The 21,447-nt window shown below is 40.4% G+C and overlaps 1 protein-coding gene across 1 annotated transcript in view; it reads right to left on the reverse strand.

Moving 5' to 3' along the window:
* Window positions 1-1,566: 1,566 nt before the first annotated feature.
* LOC140238755 (protein Wnt-4-like) overlaps window positions 1,567-21,447 on the reverse strand; it is a 52,907-nt gene continuing 33,026 nt past the window's right edge. The window contains exons 3-6 of the mRNA XM_072318650.1: window positions 13,827-13,918; window positions 13,133-13,315; window positions 2,942-3,208; window positions 1,567-1,767 (exon numbers count right to left, since the gene is read on the reverse strand). Of these exons, the coding sequence (XP_072174751.1) occupies window positions 1,567-1,767; window positions 2,942-3,208; window positions 13,133-13,315; window positions 13,827-13,918 (743 nt within the window). The remainder of the gene's footprint in view (window positions 1,768-2,941; window positions 3,209-13,132; window positions 13,316-13,826; window positions 13,919-21,447) is intronic.

Consider the following 21,447-nt stretch of genomic DNA (forward strand, 5'->3'; position numbering starts at 1 on the left):
AAAGGCCTAAATGCTTTACGTATTGTTTGTGACTGCATGAACAGACACCGCCTGGTATTCAACGTTTTTGTTAAGTGTACGACCATGTACTGTAACAAAAACAAAAAAAAAAATTATACAATAACCATGAAATCATTATTATAAATACTGGTACACTTGATTTGCTCGAACAATAATGGTGTGTGCTCTGTCTTGCATCATCAAAGACTACATGCAGTTCAAATGAATTATTGTCCCGTCCACATCATCCATGTTTCATGTGACCTATACATACGCCACTGGTGACGACTTAGGTGACATGATTGTACTTACGGTAGGTATAGGTAGGCTTAAATGCTCTACTTCTCGTGTACAGTACATTAATCTAGGACGACGCGTTCTTGGACTAGATAATGCATGAATAAAATCTCTCAGTATCCCTCGATCAATCGAATAATGATTAAAACGTTACGCTCTCTCTCAAAAATAAGCGTTTTTCTTCCTTTCGAATAAGTTGGTGCAAGTCGGAGCAAAGCGAGTCAAACTGCATCAACATACTTGATGTGGTATCGTGTATTACTGGTTTGTTATATGAGGGCCATCACATACAAGGCAACTCGACTCGTTATCGCTTTGCGTCTGTACAAATATAGGGAGCTTTAAATTTGCGACGCTGACGTTAAGAAGACGGTTGCGTTGACCGTTCTCCTCTCTCCCTGCGTCGTGTTGCAAAGTAGCTTTAGATTTCGCGATGCCACAACCTGCATAAAGTAAAATAGCGCCCCCATACGTCGTTCGTCATAATAGCATCAAGTACTATTCGAGCGGACGCTAAATTGGCTCAGAAAAGTCGTGACAACTCAGACGATCCGACGCGAGATCAAGTTTGATAAGCAGTCTTGCGCATGCGCGGAACAGTTCTGTTTTTACTCTTTACAACGTCCGCGCACTGCGTCCGCGTCTCAAATCTAAAGCTCCCTAAACCTTTACGGAGAGGGCGTTGTCAACTTGATCGACCGGAAGTCCTCACTAATAACGGGCAAGTTCATTCAGTTTTTCACATCTTTCAGTATCTCTTCATGGAAAATGATCACTCTACGATACATATACAAGCGATGACTTAAAGCATGAAAAACTGTACATAACATGAAAGTGAGCCCTTACAATAACCATAAATATATTCAATATACACAGTCATTTAGGATCATATGATACAGTCATGTGTTGATCGGGGTTCTCACAGATTTGTCAACGTATTTGTCCAAACATCTTTGAATCATTTGTTAAGATATTGTAGCGCAGCACTTTATTTAGCAATATTACAAAGAAATGATCAAAAGCATTTTATCAATCATGACCCAAGAGGATGAAATGTTGTGGAAGACGGCTACTGAAAAGAGTGAATAATTACGAGAGTGCGCCGGCAGACAGAGCGATCGAATGCACAGTCGGGTGATCGGGTGAATGACCGCGCGAAATACTCCATTTTCGTCATTTGCGCACCTGCAGTACTTGTGAAACCTTATACATATCGCAATGGCTCAAGTCCGTTTGTGTTTCAGAGTCCCTTCAGTCCCACGCGTAGACTCATTTGCAGGTATGGACCTCGACCGTTCGATGGCAGTTCCGACACTTGACGTAACAGCACCAGTGGAACTTGCAACTGCACCGCTCAACCACCTCCTCGATGTGTGTGTTGAAGCCACGCCCACAGCACATGAGCTCACAGCCGTCGATCGCTTTGGATGTTTTGTTGCAGCGGCGGCCGTGGGTGCCCAGTGATCCCAGCTAGGCGGGTGACAAAAACAGAGGAGACACGACAAAAAGAAACTGCTTCTTCATCCAAGCAGACATTAATGGGTCTAGTGATGACTGTTTCCTTTCTCCTAGGCACACTGGAATAGTTATTCACGGTTTTTTTTTTCTTTTAAATGCATAGTTTCCATAAAGAGAATGACAGCTCGTGAGTGGATTAATAAATATCATCAGTGAGGCTGATATTGAAGTAATTTACTATGACTGTATTCAAAATTTCAATCCACTCTTAAAATGGCATTACTTTTGTTGCATTGCACCTGATACAATCTACCTTGCAATGTACTAGGTTCCTCCTGAACAAAGAGGCTGTGTTTTGCCGGCATTTTTATGTGTTTGATTCATTGTCTTGTTGTTTATTGGATGTATAAGATGAAAAACTTTGAATGGCGTTTCATGAAAGTTCTTGAACAGGTTCACTTTGGTTAAAATAAAAGTGATTTGTGTTTGTTGGTGACTAAATCATGACACTCATGCTTAAAGAATAGATGCACAGTTCTATGGCGTTAGTGACCCTTTGACCTTTAAGGAGGTTTGCACTTCCCAGGCTCGTACTTGCAACAATATCTTGCGCTGGACATTAATTTCTTTATTTAGAATGCCTTGATGTATTTGATGAACTGAAAAAATGCTGAAATAAATTTCTAACACATTTTTGTGGGCCTAAAAGCAAAGTTTCACTGTCTTGAGAAATTTGTACCGAAAGTATTAATAAAAGATAGAAATGAACGAGAATGCATGTGTAATTTCTAGGTTAAAACATAATGATATCTGTCATATGGAACATAAAGGCGGGTCTTCTGCTTCTGCGAGCCAACTTTGCTATCTACCGAAGATGTTGAAGTGTTCTTGTAGTGAAGGTTTACCTATTGCCAATATTCAGTCGCACCTCTATTCTTGTAAACATTGTACAATTATTATATTGTCTATACAATAATAAGCAGAATGATCAGTGTTTATTGAGATTATACCCCGGGGGAATTAAGTTTTTCGATCCACACTTGCGATTTTTTTGTCATCCCAAACTGAAAGTGTCGCACTATGCCTATGAGATTTCTTACAGGAATTGACCCGATTACTGGTAGGACATTTGAAAGAAAGAAGAGAGTTTTCTCTAAATTCTCCATTTCCCACTTTCTAAGCCTACCTTCAGGTCCTCTTCACAGAAGTCCGGGGACTGGACGAGATAGACTAAGTCCGAGCTGGTGTGTGGCTTGAAATCCGGGTTGACGGGCGCCAGCTGCCGACGCGAGCCGATCCGGCGAAGTCGCACCTCGGTGGCACCGTCGAACTTCTCCTTGAGCACGAGCCCGATGGAGCGGAAGGGGGGCATGGATTTCCAGCAGGTCTTCATTTCGCACGACCCGGACACCCCGTGGCACTTGCACTCCGTACGCATGTTGGATTCGATGGTCTGTCATCAGCGAAAAACACAAACAGAGAGATGATAGCCCATCAAAACATCTAAATGTCAATAGTCGGGACAATTATTTTGGGATAATATCATAATGGGTAATGGATAATTAATCCCAAATATTTCCATGGGACAACTACTAACATCCCCTCCCCTAGGAGAAAACATTAAGATCCGACTGGACTCTCACTCATGCTATTAGATTAGTGGCATCTATGTAGCGTTGTCCAGACAGATAATGTATTATTGTCAGTCTATGTTTTTGTGATGATGACGCTGTCTCGGGGCCTTTATTGCACATCGGGTCGTGCTGCACTGTCATACAAAGAACTGGTATGCTTGGTATAGCAACGGGCTGCGCGGCACTCATCTTTGCTATAGTAGGTGTAAGGATTTCGTATTAGCCCCCTTTCAAGGCGTCTGTTTAAACTCATCTCAAGACCCCCAACTCAGTATAGCAAACAGCTATTTTTGGCTTACTTCCTAAGGAGTATAATATAGTCGAAAACCTCCCGCTCAGGGGTTATGAATGCATCCCTGCATTCTCATGGAGGAGTTGGGAGGAGGTTTGGAGAGACAAACAGAAAGACACACAGACACACAGACACACAGACAGACAGAGAGGGAGGGCGGAGGGGGAGAACAGTGGTCTAACTTTCTGGAGGATGACTTACTGAGTCCGAAACTTTTCAGCACTACCAGCTGGTCGTGGCAGTAGGACAAATTATAAGGGTAGCAGAAGTATACGAGGGGTTAGACGGGCCATGTTCGTCATTCCGAAGGTTAGTTAATCCGAAACACACACATCCCCTGTACCTAGATGTTCGTTAATCAGAAAATGAAATAGGGCTCGTCAATCCGAACATTGCTAATTTGTGGCGTTATTCCGAAGATTCGATAATCAAAAAATGAAATAAGGGTCGTTAATCTCAAAGTGAAAAGAACTTGCGTACCAACGAACATTTTGCTTTCTTCTTCTCACTGTCGGATTAACGAACGTTCGAAATAACGAACTGTAACCGAGTTAGACGAGTAGTAAAAATTGTAACAGTAGAAGTCGTAGAAGTAGTAGTAGTAGTAATAGTAGTAGTAGTAGTAGTAGTAGTAGTAGTAGTAGTAGTAGTAGTAGTAGTAGTAGTTAAAAGTATAAGTATAGTTGTCACAGACTAAAGCATTGATGGTAATAATAAATAACTGCGCATACTGTACAACCGCAGCCGTGCCACATTATTGTAGACAAGGGTATGGATATTGTTTTCACCTATTTGTAGCGCTCCTGAAGTGAAAATGAGTTCATTTGCAAATTCACCAAGAAATCTAAGGTCAAAGCGACATATGGGGGAAATAGTGGAAAAAAAAAAAACCTGCGAAATTGTATCCCGCAGGGTGACGAAACCTAGAGGACGTGCTTAATCATTTTCGAGGTTGTTCTAGATCTTTGGTATTTGTCGCATTTATCTGCCAGTGTAAATGTGTTTATAATGAGCTAATGCTTCTGAGACCAGCAAAGTAAACCCTCAATCGAAGGGCGAAGTCATTTCTCGAGCAGAGCAAATAATACGGCCATATTGCTGTCAACGACCAGCCGAAAAGGGGTTTCTTGTATTAAGGCTGCGCACTATACCGAGCTGGAAATCGCCGCAGCACTACCGCGCCACCCTGCCAGGAATATCGTCAACAACAACTCATTAATCTACGGCACGAAGGCCGCCGTCAAAACCTGATTTTTTTTTTCTCTACCGAAGATAGATCTTTCTGCCTCTCCCTCTCTATTCCTGTCTCTCTTTCTCTCTTCCTCATTCCCCTTTTACCCTCTTCCTTTTCTCGTCCAGATTTTCCTCCATGACAGCGGCAATTCATGTAATTTAATAAATCGCAAGTTCATTGCGAAATGCTCCCGAGACCGCGCGCTTAAGCTCCAGGAACCGATATGAATGCGGCCTTAATACCAAAAGATGTCGGAGGAATGGGGAGACTCGAAGATGGATAACTTCCGTCCGCACAACTGGTAGGATTCATCGGAAAAAAAAAATCGGGCCAACCTGATGACCACAATCTCTAATGAAAACTCGGAAATACAACACTTTTTGGAATAGATAGGCCTACATCTGAAGAGCTACAATTATGTGCTCCAGAGCAAACAAGCCAACCAAATCATTTTTTGAAAACGAAATCTCTTTTAGAGACACCCACTAAGAAGTGTTAGGAAGGAACAACTGTTACTCGAATCGAATTAAAAGAAAGTAATCGATATCATTATGAGACAGCATATTTTAAGACGACGTTTGACCAAGCTAAACGGATATGTTAAATGTAATACGTAAGCATACTTTTTGAATTGGGTTTCTCATGAATTTTGCGTGAGTAGGCCTATAGTCATTGCGTTATTCTGAGGGTGGGCGAATTGGTGTCATCGTGGTGGCATTTCAGTATAAAAGTGCAGTTGATTTCGAACATGCAATCTATCTTCAATAAACTGCAGTCTCACTCTAGGAAATTAAAGGAATCAAAGCAAAACATAAATGCGTGCAAACATACAGACGTAGGGTACATACAGACATAAACGTACGCACGTGAAGACTGAATGATATTCATTATGCATAGATATAATAAATGGTGGAGTAAGACGAAGGAGTGAAGGAATGGTTGATGCCAAATCATTCCATCGTCATTTATGCATTTCTGCTACGTCACAATAATTTGGAGGATTGAAAATAACAACAAAAATCACCACTGTACACGTATTGTCAAAGAGGTGATCCTGTTCCACAAGTTTTTTTGTTCCCGTGTCGTCCGGGTCCAGCTGTAATCGAATAAGTGGCTAGGATTTCCTTCAGAATTTCTCAAATACCACGATAATCTTCTCAGGCGCGTAGTTCTTCTCAACACCACACGCTACGGAGAGAACCAACCATCGAGCGCCGACTTGCGCTATGGTGGTCCTCAGTCCCTAACACGAAACGAAGGTTTCGCTGATGGACTTTGGGTTACTCAGAAGGTCAATATGCCCGCCCATTCGGATGCAGAGTTACGCGTCAAGAACGGCGTCTATCATCATATCAGTCCGAGACCCACGAATCAATTTCATTCCTTCGATGATTTGAATCATTGCCCAGTACAGAGTTTCGAATCACCTGGATCGAGTTAGCACTTGCAACACGATAGATCATATTATTTTCGTTCGTGAAATTGCAGCCAAGTATTCAGCGATTTTTTTTTCAATACCACCTGAAGTCCTTTGAGCTTAATATCGCACAATTTCACATCCTCGCATGCTTAAAAAAGAAGGAAAATCAGGAAATTACTTTATCAGATTGACTTTTTAGATCTTAATCATTGAGGTTGAACATCATAATCATAGTTGTCCTGAATTTGAAAGAAGGCTCCTTCAATTACCAATGACTGGCATCAATTTTGGGATAGACGTTGAGATGTCGCATACACTCAAAATCCCACATATCCGGAAGCTATCGTTTTAACCAGTAGAAGATTATTATGAACGACTCAGAGCTCTCTATTTCGTATATCTTATTCTTCTTTAATTTGAAATACGGTCAAATTGTTATTACAACCTGTCAACAAAACAAATGACATGCACGAACAGGCAGTGTGCGCTGTGTGATCACATTACAAGGAATTATAGCTGGGGAATAGGCCCAAATTGTTCATCACCAGCAGAACTTGTATCAAACAATGTACACTCCAGCTTGGTTATCTTTTAATTACATTCATTCACTTCCATTATTTACATCTTATTTAGACAAATTCAGAATTCAGAATTATATCTTAAAACGCAGTGACATTATAAGACCGGGAAGACGACGGCAAGGATAACAGCCCTCTAGCATGAGGGGAGGAAAACATAGTGGCTTTACACGCCGTTCTCCTTGAAGATGAGCTGTGTTTTTTAAATACAAATTAGTGTTACGCTGTTGAACTATGAGAATTAATTTACTGCTTACGGTCAACGACCAGGCACTGAGTATCACGGTAAGCAAAACGGCTGGTATAAGGGACAAAGTCTGAGAAGAAACAAAAATACATCGGACAAAACATTAAAAGCTCTCAGTGGTAAGTACTCTTTTTGTGATGTTTCAGTGAAAACGTGAGTGTGTTTCTCCATTAGAGATGAGAGGTTTATTTACGAAGAATAATGAGTCAAGATGTAAAAGGAATGAGAAGTGAACTGACCACAGACGGTGATTTTAAAGTAGCCTATAATACAGAAAACTCTTTACCGCCATCAGGCCTTGGAATGATGCAATATTTGATTGAGTGACGTACGCTTTCCAAGCACGCAGACGATACAATTCACATGTTTGTTGTCGCAGCGCACGCGTCGCCCATTCAAAGAGCGACGATTAATCATGCCCAAGTATGCCTCCTTCTGCTCTCTCCCCACCTCACTTCTATCTTTCTTTACATTTCCCTCTGGATATCCAACTATCAATCTATCTATTTTTGTCTATCCATCTATCTGTGCCTTACATCCTCTCTTTCTAATCTTTTCTCATTTCATATATCTATATTCCTGCGTCTTGTCTCTTTTTTTTCTTATCCTTTTTGATCACTTTTGTCTTCATCCCTCTTCCTATTTCTTTCTCTTCCTCTTCCAAATTCACTTTCCTGTAATCACTCTTGTCTTTTCTCTCCACTTCTCCTTCTTTTTTTATTCTTCGTATTCATCCCCGTCTTCCAACCCTCTCCTATCCTTCCTAAATGTGGAGGAAGTTCTCAGTCTTAATACTTTGCCCAGCGCTTCCTCAGTCTCAATAATACGGATTGTAGTTCTCACGTATCTCAATGTCAATTCTATTTCTTTCAAACTTTCACGATCACCTTGTTGATGTCAGGTCCAGACTCTTGAATGTGAGATCTTAAAATAGATTTCAAAATGGATGACATTTCTTCTCCAGAAGATCATAGGGTTATACATGGTTGCATTGATTGAGACATAGTCTCCGAACGTCATCTGATTCACACGTGGTTGACAACGTTGCACAAGCACATTAATCACTAACATCGGTGACAACTGTGGGTCTCTTTCTTAAGGAGCGTTTCATATCATCTGATATAAAGATAGATAGATAGATAGATAGATAGATAGATAGATAGATAGATAGATAGAAAGATGGATAGATATACTAATTATAGATAGATAGAAAGATAGATAGATAGATAGATAGATAGATAGATAGATAGATAGATAGATAGAAAGAAAGATAGAAAGATAGATAGATAGATAGATACAAATATATGCATAGAGAAATAAATGAATATATTATTTAGATAGATAGATAGATAGATAGATAGATAGATAGATAGATAGATAGATAGAAGTAGACAAATCTAGATAGAGAAACGGAGAGCGAGAGGGATACATATAGATAGATAACTGGAGAGATACTGGTGGACTGATACACTAACAGATGGACATGAAAAGAGGAAAAATGAATATGGTTATTAGGGAGGTAAAGAAGGTAGTAAGTACGTTACAAAGCCCAATTCCTTTTCATGAATAGGGTGAAACTCATCTCATTGGCGCCAACTTAAATAATGTTCCCTCACGGTCTTGATCGACAAAAGGCGAGCATGCCTAAAACCGGCAGAAATAATGAAGACCACACATACCATTCCATTGCGCAAAAATAACACAAACCAAAGACATGAAAGGATAAAAGACATCTTGCGAAGTGCTCTGTGAGCGCTGATTTATTACGAAGCATCCTACTGGAGGTTATGGAACGTGTTGGTATTCCTCCTTCTCCTCCTCCTCTTCCTCCTCCTCCTCTTCCTCCTCCTCCTCCTCCTCCTCTTCCTCCTCCTCCTCCTCTTCTTCCTCCTCCTCTTCCTTCTCCTCCTTATTCTCCTGCCTCGTGGGTTCTCCAAGGAGCTTCAAACACGCAAAGGACTTCCAAGGACCACAGCTCTCTGTTGGTGTAACGTTAAACGCATCTGATAGCCACCGTCCGTTCCCATGGCAACCCTTGTGTCGATGTCATTTTTTAGAATGTGTTCACACATGAACATTTCTTGTTGCTTCCTCTCTCCCTTTTTCCGCTTTCTCTTCTTTTATTCTTTTCCTTCTCCTCTTCCTTCTTCTTCTTCTTCTCTTCCTTCTTCTTCTCTTCCTCCTCCTCCTCCTCCTCCTCCTCCTCCTCCTCCTCCTCCTTTACTAGACTTACTGTCCAAAGGGAGATTGTGTACAAAAATTTTCAACAGTTGCGTGCGACCTGAACAACGCCGCATCTACTGCTAAATGGCGACAACGGTTCCGCCCATGGCATTGCCTAAATGTTTATCACCACAGACGAGTGGTCTTGGTCTGTGATACTTATGTCATCGTCGGCACACCAGGGAAACATGAATACAAAGTCATGTAGACCCCTATTTACGGGAAAGAGGGGGGGGGGGGGTGGCTGGCAACTGAGGATGGAGAGAGCATGGGAGGTTGATGATGGAGCCGGACGTAGACAAACAGAGATCCTCTTTAGGTAACACTAACAGTCAACAACTGAAAAATAGGCATGTCATATACTGTAAAACTCGATATATTCGTGGAACGAAATTTTCGCGAATTGGAGCCGGCAGCCATTTTTGGCGACTTGAAATTTTCATGAATTGCCACTGGCATTCATTGCATGATTATAGTGTTTGGCAAGAACTTTCGCGTACATTTTAATTCCGAGAATTTTGGCTCTCGCTCGAAATTCGCGAAATTAGAATGCAAGCGAACATTCCTCTTTTTAGAAAAAGTATAGTGATTTAATTGAACCATTTTGCACCGACAATTGCGATGAATACCATTGGTCTATTTTTTATGTAACTGATAAATCCATTGATGCTGCCTATTTTTTTCCCTTTTTTTTTACCTTCCCCTTTGGAATCATATATATAGCACGGAAATGTACTTTCCTTGAGTCATTTCCTGAATATGGCTGCCATTACAAAACTAAGTATAGGCCTAGATCTACATGATTGCATACACCTTACGTCTATCGCATCTCATAATAAGAAAAGTTGATTTTCCATAAACTAATATTTCAACTCACTTCCATTGAATTCATCAAAATCATTTTCATATAGACCTTGTACCTATGTGTATTATTATGTTCCAATATATGTAATCATGTCAAAGTGTATTACCTGTGTTTGATTGGAAATGAAAACAAAACAACATGCATGTAAGTGGTTTGAGACACTTTTGAAATCTTGCCTCATTCGATGCATCACTAGGCGCAAGTTGGTACAACGAATTTGGTTATCCTTTATCCTTTTCCTAACTCACACCTATTAACCCTACGATCCATATCTTATCTGAAGGAATACATGAAGATTGTCCACCACACTGTCGTAGAAAGAAAAAAAAAAATAATAAATGTGTGTTTACACCGCCCTCATCGTCAGGCATAATGGTAGGCCTTGACACTCATTGCTTGACTTTCACATCTTCGGTGTCAACGAACGCAGAGCAAGGCCAGAACGTCTTTCGTCCTGCTAGTTAATGAATGATGTATCTGTTTGTCGGACGAATAACCCGCACGGACGCGGAATACAAAGGTCGGAGACAAAATTATAAAGGTCAACGCACGAAAAGAGGCGATGAGACAAGCCTTACGTACTGGTATGAACAGCTTGCTACAAAGAACCTCCCAATATGAGCACTTCATAAATGAATCACGTCGGCAAATTTCCGGGACGCTTATGAGTATAACTTTCAAACTATAAGGTAGCAGTTAGTAATACTTGCTATACGAATTCCTGTTCATCGTTTAATTAGAATTTGTTGGTTCTAAAGTGCTTTTAAAGAGAAGCTGTCGGATGAAAATATTCACAAAGGCATATCTTATAATAATTGTGAAAGCAGTAAAACAACAGTAGCATTTCAGTGGAAGTTTCGGAGATAAGTGGCATCATAATGAATGTACAGAAAGCTACTGTTATTATGAATTAATTCAAAATCATTTGACCATGCCACTTACAGAAGCATCAGTGGCGTTGTAGATGGTAATAAGTTATCTCATAGGCGTTGAATATGTCTTCCCCTCTGTTACGATGTGGTCTAACTTGTAACTGATCTACCGCTTTTCATTTCACGTTTGTGAAAATTTCCTACTCCTCTTTAGCCTGATTAGACTATTCGGCAAAAACTGCCTAGCAGTCTTTCTCCCGAGGCTTACCACCATTAGCCATTAGCAGTGACAAGGAGTCATGTCCAACGCATATAGGCGTGCCCGGGGAGGGCGGTGTTTGAGTTCTCCCGTAAACGTGCATTACGGTATTCATGTAAAAGGCGTTTTCTTCCAAGCATTGGATGTCTTACGTACATCACTTGCTCTGGCACGGTCCGATTAGAATTCGCGGCTTTGCACGTTCTGCTAACAGTCCCGCTTTAGGGAAAAGAAAACAATAAAATCAGGAAATGCACAGACATGATGTTGTTCAAAATCCATCTGACTCTTATAAGCTCTCATCCAAACCCAAACCTAGACGAAGAAGCCACTAATTCATGGGGACCGGGATCTTTGCTTGTTAGAGGTCTCTCTTCTCAAAGAACCTGCATGGGAGAGTGACCCGCTTCCCTACATTGCGATACAGTCTGAAACAACAGCTAGCGGCTAATGACTGTTTAATTGAAGACTATCATTCCAAGCTTTGCAAGAAATTGGTATATTTTAGGGTCGTGAATGGGGGTTTCCAATATTATTATGCGTAACACATTGTTAAATGCTAAGACAGGTCTTCTTGACCAAGAATGCCTTTACTTTGGCTGCTGCATAGCTGTGTAATGTTTGGAAAAATGTAGGCCCTAACGATAAGCTAACGTCATAATCAATGCGTTCAACAGGCAATGTATCGCCGGCTCGTGAGACTTTCAGTGAGTATTAGGGGATGACCAAATCATGACCAAAGCCTCAGATGGATTACGTGATGTTGATGGGCGCAGCTACCATTTTTCACTATGTTGCTAATAAAAACAAAATAGAGAGAGCGAAAGTCCATAAACAAGGTGACAAAAATCTCGAATCTTTGTTTTGGATAAGCGCGAAATGCACCATCTGAATTATACTGTGTTCATCCAAATGATAACCGAGTTGTTTGACGTGCCCCTTATAGACAATGACGGGTGCGAGTGGTTTCTATCTAGACTGAAGATAAATTGGTCCAATATCCGCCGTAAAGTAGTTACAGTGAATGTAAATACGAATCCATCATTTCCCGAGTTGCTTCCCTTATCTTCCTGTCGGCAAACTCCATCTAGCGGTTATTTATGCACGCCTTATTTCCGATTCGTAAATCACCGGGAATTTGATTTATTCTAAATAGACGGGGTGGATCGAGTAAACCCTCGCGATGTCGTCGTTCTGCGCAATGTCATGGTCGTGGGACTTTTGCCTGTTATGGCGGTGCGATTTACGGTACGCTGTGTATATACTCGCAGGGAGGGAAACGGCGGGGGGTTGGGAGGAGTGGAAGATGATGACATTGAATATTACATGATGGGACAAGGGGGGAATGGGGAAGGGGGAAATGAGGACGCAATGTGCAAAAACCAGCATAGGCAAAGCCTGGGTAAAGCATACATCGAGAACTCTCAGTAAATCGACAAGTGAGCTTTATGTATTGGTGACAATGCCTTCTATAGCTGTGGATGTATAAAGGAGTATGTCCTATGTATTCATAGGGCCTACTCGATTCGGTGAAAAAAAAAATGATTTGAAATATTTAAATTCTATAAATTGCTCTCTTTAAGTCCGATTTCGACGAATCCTCAAATAGAGTGTATGTCCTATCTTGATGACCACAAACAAATTATCAATAATTGCTGATATGGAAAGAAATTAAAAAAATAGTAAGAGCAAACTGGTTTAAAATGCTTCATTTTGCATCAGAAAGTCCTTGAACCCAGACTACAGTACTTACCCTTCTGCCCGCCTCGTTGTTGTGTAAGTTCATGAGTTTCCTTCCCATACTGACTCGCGCTTTCCTCTCTCGCGCGTCGACGAAGATCTGAGAGAACTGGACGCCATACGCCACGTTATCGGAGCACCCCGCCCATACGAAGCCATCGGCGCTGTTACCATCCACTGTTCGGTCGCATCCGCACTGAAAACACGAGAGCCAATGAGAGGGACAATATTTACCAAACACGTGACTTACCTTAGAATAAAAGCGGCAAAATAGTGTAGAATGAATATCACTTTAAATCTCAGCAAACTGAATCACCAATCATCAAGGGTTTTTAAATGTTGTCTTCTTACGAGAGAGAAATAATAATTTCATGAATATGAGAATTTCATGAATATGAGACTTTCACTTACGAATTAGAGTTGTGCCACTTCGTTTCCTTTTATTTCGAAAGAAACATTTTTCGTAATGATATACTTCGAATATTTCGCAAACATATTTTATACAGAACAGGTGCTTTTCATCCACAGAGATTGAAAATGATTGCAGAACATGGGAATTTGGCATCTCCTTGTGAAATGAAGGATGACGATGTCCCTTTACTTTAAGAAAAATCAGCTAAATTTTCGTTGCACAATGACATTGAAGGGGAAACTGCAGAATACAGAGACTGAATTCAGAGGAGAAAATATAAGGGTCTAATATTTACCTTTTCAAGTTCCCCGCTGCTGCAGCCGCTAGTGACAGCATGGGCCACACCTGCCGACGATATGGCACTGACGAAGGCTGCTTCCCTAGTACCTGCACGAAGACAAATCAGAGATAGATGGTTGCCATGGTTACTGGTGGCCGAACAAACATTTTTAAAGCAATTCAGCAGGAATTAAGTGCAGTCAAACCTGTCTAAAGCGGCCATCCAAGGGAGACGAAAAGAGAGGCCGTTAATGAAAAGGTGACCGCTATAGACAGTTTCTCTGACATTTCGTGTAAGTCATGTACACATGTGTATATAGGTAGTCACGTGTTCATGAGTGTTTTACTCTACCTGAATGGTGGGTGAATGCAACGGTGGTGCCAATCTTTGAACTGTTCGCCATGCATATAACCTACACGGCTGCAAAGCAGAAAACACTCAGCTGTGGTGCCGTATGGGTCTGTGACTGCTATACGCAGGTCATTATCTCCCGCGGGGATACAAAAATGACGACCTCGGGCGCCATAGAGAGGTGACCACTATGCACAGGATCCTTTTCTCATTGGAGGGTTAGGTGGCCGCTATAGACAGGTAGCAGCTAAGGCAGACTTGTCTGTATTACCTTTAATTTGTCATTGAACTGTTCGCCATGCATATATAATTGAACATTGACTTTAATGACTTCATACTGATGAGGACCACAGTGGAAAATTGTTATCTAAATCGGGTCTGGGAAAAAAAAAAAAGAAGAAGTTGAAAAATTTGCAAGTGTTTCCATAAAATATAGTGACATAAGTCAGTATCACATGATTGTGGAAATTAAGTTGGGTGATGATGTCATGAGATCTCCAGGAGGTCCCCCCCCCCCCGGCAATATCATAAAAATCACGTCTTTGGTCGAGACTCCAGCAACAACATTACTTTCACCTGAAAATTGCCATGGCTAGATTATCAAACACAACACAATAGTGTTATCAATTCTTTGTCATCACCACAAACATATTTTTCATCTCGACATCTATAATGCTTCCTTCTCCTTCTTACTCCAACTTGTCTTCCTGCTCCTTCTCTATCTCTTCTTCTTTCTCTTCATATTCGTCGTCTTTCCTTTCTTCTTCATCTCCCTCTCTTTCTCCCTCTTCTTTTTCTTTCTCATCTTCTACTTATTTTCACCTTCTTTTCATTATTCCTCTTTTTCATGTTCTTCCACTATATCTTCTCCACCTTCTTCCTCTATTCGTCTTCTATTTTACTTCTTCTGTTCTTCTTTTTCCTCCACTTTTTCATCTGTGCCCTTTCACCTTTTCTTCATATCTTCCTTTCTGAACTTCAGTGATGAACCAGATGGGAGAGTGTTCAGGAAACTAAAAAACAATGAGCTAAGACAAAAAAATGCGTGAACGAAATAAAGTTTTAATCGCGTTTTATTCTCCAGTGCCGTCGAGACCATGGCAAAACGACTTCGCATATGGCCACCAATCATATTATAATGGACGCATTGAAATTCAAACGCCTGTCACCACTTTCACCCCTTTCACTCTCTTGCCCGGTCAATTTCTCACCAAGACTGTTGTTCGGCATGTCGATGCTGTTCACTGCTTTTGTGGGAGTAGTCAGGCTTGTGTACATTTTAGTTTGGTCACGTTTAGTAATTTCTCTGTAGATATATTACTTGTCAATTGTCAGTCCGCAGTCTCAATGTCATAATCCGAGAGCAAATATCTATTCCCAAGACTTAAAGTCAATGACCGGACGGATGGAACGATGTACCACTTAACTGGGAAAGAAAGAGAAACTGGACCACCTATTGAAGAAATCAAGATACAATCTAGAGATGTCTTTGTCATGTTTAATTTGATGACAGAAATGAACACTCTAAAGGAAAACAGAAGTTTGATGGCGATGGAAAGACACGATAATACCTTCGTCAGACGTTTCTCCCTCTCTTTCTCTTAACGCTAATTTTCTGCCAACTTTTATCGGGGTTAACATCTTGTACCTCCAGCTTTCAGCACGTCGAAATATTCAAACTCCATCAGGAGTTCGGGACTCGGGCTGAGAGGGAGAACGTGCTCGAAGTGGGGTTGCACATCGTTGCCATAGCTGCAGAATCTCAGTGGATGCCTGTCCATGCAGGTGTGGACAAAGACAGCCCCTAACCCTTGTATTCAAAGCTGTATAATCGTGTATATTAAATGCGAGTATCTGGAAGCAAACATTCGTGTGAAAGTACCGCGCATTTCTTTTCTTCTTCTTCTTCTTCTTCTTTTTTTTTTTGCATCAAGTAAGAGTACGGTGCGCTTTGATTTATCCTTGTACCCTCCCCGAATTCATAAACACTTTGGCTTGTGCTTATGCTGATGTGAGTACAGCACAATGTCTTATGTAATCCATCTCACTTTTTTGATCGAAATTGTAGTTTTTGAATATCAATACAAATACGTTTGGTAAATAGATCGATTTATAGATGATAGAAAGATATATAGATAGACAGGTGGATGCATAGATAGATAGATAGATAGACAGACAGATAGATAGATAGATAGATAGACAGATAGAAAGATGGATAAATAAATAGGAAGGTAGAGAGGAAAGCATTGTGAGTGTCTAAACGTTTAAGCGTTTGATGATAATCATGCAAGTTAATGAAACACTGTACAAGTTCCTACTTGATTCTTTCTCAGTCCTGACCTGGATCATTAAAATCGAGAAAAATCGAGGAGAATGAGCAATACTTGCTTCTTGAGGAGATACTGTTGCTGCAGTGCTGTCTGACTACAACTAGCGCAGATCTTGACATTTAACACAAAACTTCTTGTATGCCTGATGTCTCGAGCGATTTATTATGAAAGGCTTACAGTAATCCTTTGCGACATTTCAATGTTTCAATATTAGTTATCACTTATTGATCAGAGAGAGAGAGAGAGAGAGAGAGAAAGAACGAGAGAGAGGGGGATGTCGAATTTAAAAGGGTGTGTACTTGCCAGGATAGCTTCAATTTTAGTTCTTCTTTGTTCATATGCCTTGCGGGTATAGAAGTTGAAACAACTGCACGAGCCAACTCACTGAATTGCAATGCCCATGCTGTTTTCATATGTTGGATACGGAATATTGTTTATTGCATGATTGATTAAGAATACAAACGCGTCGAAAAAAAAAAAAAAAACCACAACAACGCATAATCATTTTCAAGCAGGCAGGAAATATGGGTTTTGAGATTTTCTCCGTCAGAATCGAGATGATCCCTGTTCCATAGATTTTGATACCATCACGTGGCATACAAGCCATGTTTCTTCTTCTTTTTTTTTTCTTAAAGCTCCCTTGCCTTTGTCTATAAATGTCACGCAGATGCTTATTTGTTGTAGAGTTGCAGGTATTTTATGTAGTTCAAGAAAACGTTTTAAAAATAGTTAACCAGTTCTGGCAAGTTATCCTCGTGATATGTTTGCACACATAAGTCATCTCAACGATGGATGGATTTTGCAACATTTTTCAGAAATTGATCGTTGCAAGATCCTCGAGTAATGTAGGCTTTACTTGTTCGTTAGCAAGGAAAACGTGATCATGCCTTTAGAATAGCCATTCATTCCAGTGGTTCGCGAATATTATGAGAACTATAGATCGATTTCGAAATCAGCTCTAGATTTCGAGATCAGCGCTAGATTTTGAGACCAGTTCTAGATTTCGAGATCAGCTCTAGATTTCGAGACCAGCTCTGTATAGTTTTCGAGATCAGCTCTATAGATTTCGAGGCCAGCTCTAGATTTCGATACCAGCTCTAGAATTCGATATCAGCTCTAGAATTGGAGACCAGCTCTAGATTTCGAGATAGCTCTATAATAGATTTTGAGATCAGCTCTATAGATTTCGAGACCAGCTCTATAGATTTCGAGATCAGCTCTAGATTTTGAGATCAGCTCTAGAATTGGAGACCAGCTCTAGATTTCGAGATTAGCTCTAGATTTCGAGATCAGCTCTATGGAAATTTTGAGATCAGCTCTACGGAAATTTCGAGACCAGCTTCAGTCACGGAGGAGACTACCACCAGTCTGTCTGAAAAAAAAAAAATGGAGATGATTTTGAAAGACAGAGGAAGAGAGAAAGAAGGTGATCTAGGGTATCTGCGTGGCTCCATTTCGAATCTAACTTGGTGAGGATATCTTGAGCTCATGATTTAGGTTTTGATACCATTGGTAGCGAAGAGTCAGAATGGTTTTGCGACGAAGATGCATCAAAAGAGAATTGCCTAAAATCTAAAACTTAAATTGCACAATGCTGCTTCCTGAAACAGAGCAACAGGCCAGAAGAACACGAAAAGTAAAGTATCACTTGAGAAATTGGTGCAGATTGGTAATGCTATTGCATAATGCTATACGATTTGTGTGTTTGGTGGACACTATCTCAGTTATGAATAACGGACCAATCATCAAAGTCAAACGATTAAATTCACTCATTTCGTGTATTAGGTTACTTTGACAAATGATAGCATTTGGTATACTAGTAAGGATACCATTAAAGTAGCCACTAGCAGCATAAGTATTAAATGTTGTTGATTCTCATGGTATTCCATATCGGTCAAATCACTGTTACATGCACATCCTCATCTCACTCAAATCAAGGAGCTTTTGCTCAAAATCAATGTTGCAGACATCTGCTGTCGAACCACTTTGTGTTGTGTCCAACCGGACTTGTCAAGCTGCAGGCGCAGAATTAAGCTTGTCGTGGACCGACTACCCCTATAGGATCATGGTTACGAAATACAAGTAACATTGCCAAAGTCGAATCCAGAGGAAATCAGAGAAACCAGAATGAATCCTTCGACTTACGTGAATTTTGATTCACACAATAAAAATAGCATATGTTTATAACCATAAGGATAGAATATTGCCTCGACTTCACGAATTTTCGCCTTCTGCGAGGTCGACTTAGGCGAATTTTTTTTTTTTTCAAATTTGAATTAAAAAAATTATAAGGTTTATCTACATTATCGTCCAAATATATAATAATATATAGTAAAAAATTCACTGAAAGTTTGGAGGCAGCATGGCTCAATCAAAAAAGAGAGAGAAAAATTGAGATCTTCATAGTTCTGAACAGGAGTGGAGAAGTCCCAAGTTCAATCGACACGCACGTGTGTTGAGTTAGGTTGTTTGCGGATGAAGCAAGGGATCCAGAACGAAACGATCGACCTGTTGAATGACGCCAGGGGATTGGATGTTACCATGCCATGAAGATTTTTTTTTCTGTCCTTTTTAAAAGGGTAATAAAAAAAAACGGGAGCATATCTCCACGGTTCAGTTTCGGTGGGGATTTTTTGCATCGTCGATATAGGATTTTTGTTTTCCTTACTGCTGGCGCATGTAGGACTAATGAAGACGCTGTGTATAAAGGGGCAAAATAAGGTATAAGCAAAGTGTTATTTTCCATATATACGTATTGACTTTTGATCGCGAAATGTCAGATTTTAAGCCTTTGTTTGTGTGGTTGTGGATGTAATTTGCAAGATCTCGAGGAGAATTTTGAGGTCTAGATGAAAAATAACAGACCCACCACTGGGCAGTTGACACACAAGTTCACAAGCCTTGAGAACATTAGTTTCCGATAGTTTATCCCTCCTTGATAATGTTTGGAAACTGTCAGAAGTCCCTTAACCTCCTCCTCCAAGACAAGACAAGACAAGACAAGATAAGATAAGATAAAACAATACAAAACAACACGAAAGGTGTTTTTAAGAGTCTTTGATATACAGAGGAATTTCTTTTTGTTATTTTTCTTTCGTATGTCATGTTTGTTTGTTTGTTTTTATCTCTTTCCTAATGACGGTATCAGACAGACTGGGCTTGGAATTTTACAATTATAGTGTTGTAAGTTGTATTCCAAGAACATATAGACAAATCTGAAAAACATGTTCCTCGCAAAACCATTCTTACTCTTTACTACCAGTGAAATCGAAACATATTTGAGCTCGAGATATCCTCGCCAACATTAACTCGAAATGGAGCCAAATAACCTTAGATCATTTCCTTTCTCCCCTTTTCTCCCACTCTCTTTCATATCATCTCCGATTTGATTTGTGGTAGACTGGTGGTAGTCTCCTGCGTGATTGGAGCTGATCCATTTCCCAAACAAGATGGGGGTAAAGCTCCGCTCACTGGCGGTGACAGGTGGAATACCCGTGTTCATCTCTTTGCAATAACGGCTGTAAAAGTGAGAGAGAAAAAAAATAATGTTGGAGCAATCAAGATTCTAAAGCAGTTCAAAGCCACATAAAGAGTCTTTCCGGAAATGATCACGAGATTGTGGCGGTTCGCTCTATGTCATTATCGCAGAGAACCTGATATTTATCTCGTTTCCGAGCTGAGCTCATGGAGATGATATCTTGATAGCCGCGAAAAAAGTGTTTCCCCTTGGCAGCAGACAACATGCGTGTCACCTCGATCATTAAATCTGTCGAGGTACAAACTAAACACCAGCAAGGAGGGGATGTAACTGCTGCGCTTTCTTGAAAAAAAGCAACATTATAAGAATAGAATGAGAGGAATGATGAAGATAAATAAATCAAGAAAGGAAAGAAAAGCGCCAGGAGGAAGAAAAGAGAAGACTGTAAATGAGGAAGAAGAAATAGATAGGTAGAAAGTGTAAGAACGAGAAGAAAAAGACAGCAACAAGGAAACGATCGAGGAAAGTAACCTAGTATGTAGAAGCAGACGACAGAGCTTACTGTCATACCGCGTTACCTGCAACAGTGCCAGTGGTGGGCTATAATAGTGTCGAACGTCACTGCCTACCTATACATTATCGTGAATAATTGAACTTAACTATGCGACCAGGGGGGCGTTTCATCAACGAGTTCGTCGGAGATTTCACCGACAAATTTGCTATCAGCCAATCAGACCAAAGATTTCATTAGCTTTTAACAGTTGTCAGTGTAAATCCTTGCGTCTGATTGGCTGATAGCAAATTCGTCGGTGAAAACCTCCGACGAACTCGTTGATGAAACGCCCCCTGGAGAAGCAAATGTTAGCAATTCAAGATTAACTGTGACTTGAAGACTCCTTAAAGGGGAAATCCAGTCCAAATATAAGTTAGTCTGATAAGAAAGAGTAAAATATTACGAGTTCAACGGTATAATTTTGATTGAAATCGAATGAAAAATAAGGAAGTTAACCCACATTTTGAAGTTCCGCTATTTTGGGGGGAAACAGTTCTTGAACAGTCGATATGAATATGCAAATGGAAAAGTGAGCATGTCATTCCCTCACAACTTACGATAGAGTTTTCGTCATTTTTTGAACACGATCAATGGAAAATTGTGAGGGTATGACATGGTTAGCTCACTCATTTGCATATTCATATCCACTGTACAAGAACTGTTTAGCAGAAATTAGCAAAACTTCAAAATGTCATAACTCCCCTATTTTTCATCCGATTTCAGACAAATTTTTACCGTTGAACTCGTAAGATTTTACTCTTTTTTATCTGACTAACTTATATTTGGACTGGATTTCCTCTTTAAATGATCGCAGTTGTATTCATTTCTGGTTACTTGTTTGTTTCACTTGTTGGTTGGTTGATTGGTCGGTTTGCTTCTCTTTTTTTCCGTTTCCACAGAAACAACTGAAGTTACTAACTCGTG

Source organism: Diadema setosum, chromosome 15 (assembly GCF_964275005.1).
Source record: "Diadema setosum chromosome 15, eeDiaSeto1, whole genome shotgun sequence".
In the NCBI taxonomy this organism is placed as follows: domain Eukaryota; kingdom Metazoa; phylum Echinodermata; class Echinoidea; order Diadematoida; family Diadematidae; genus Diadema; species Diadema setosum.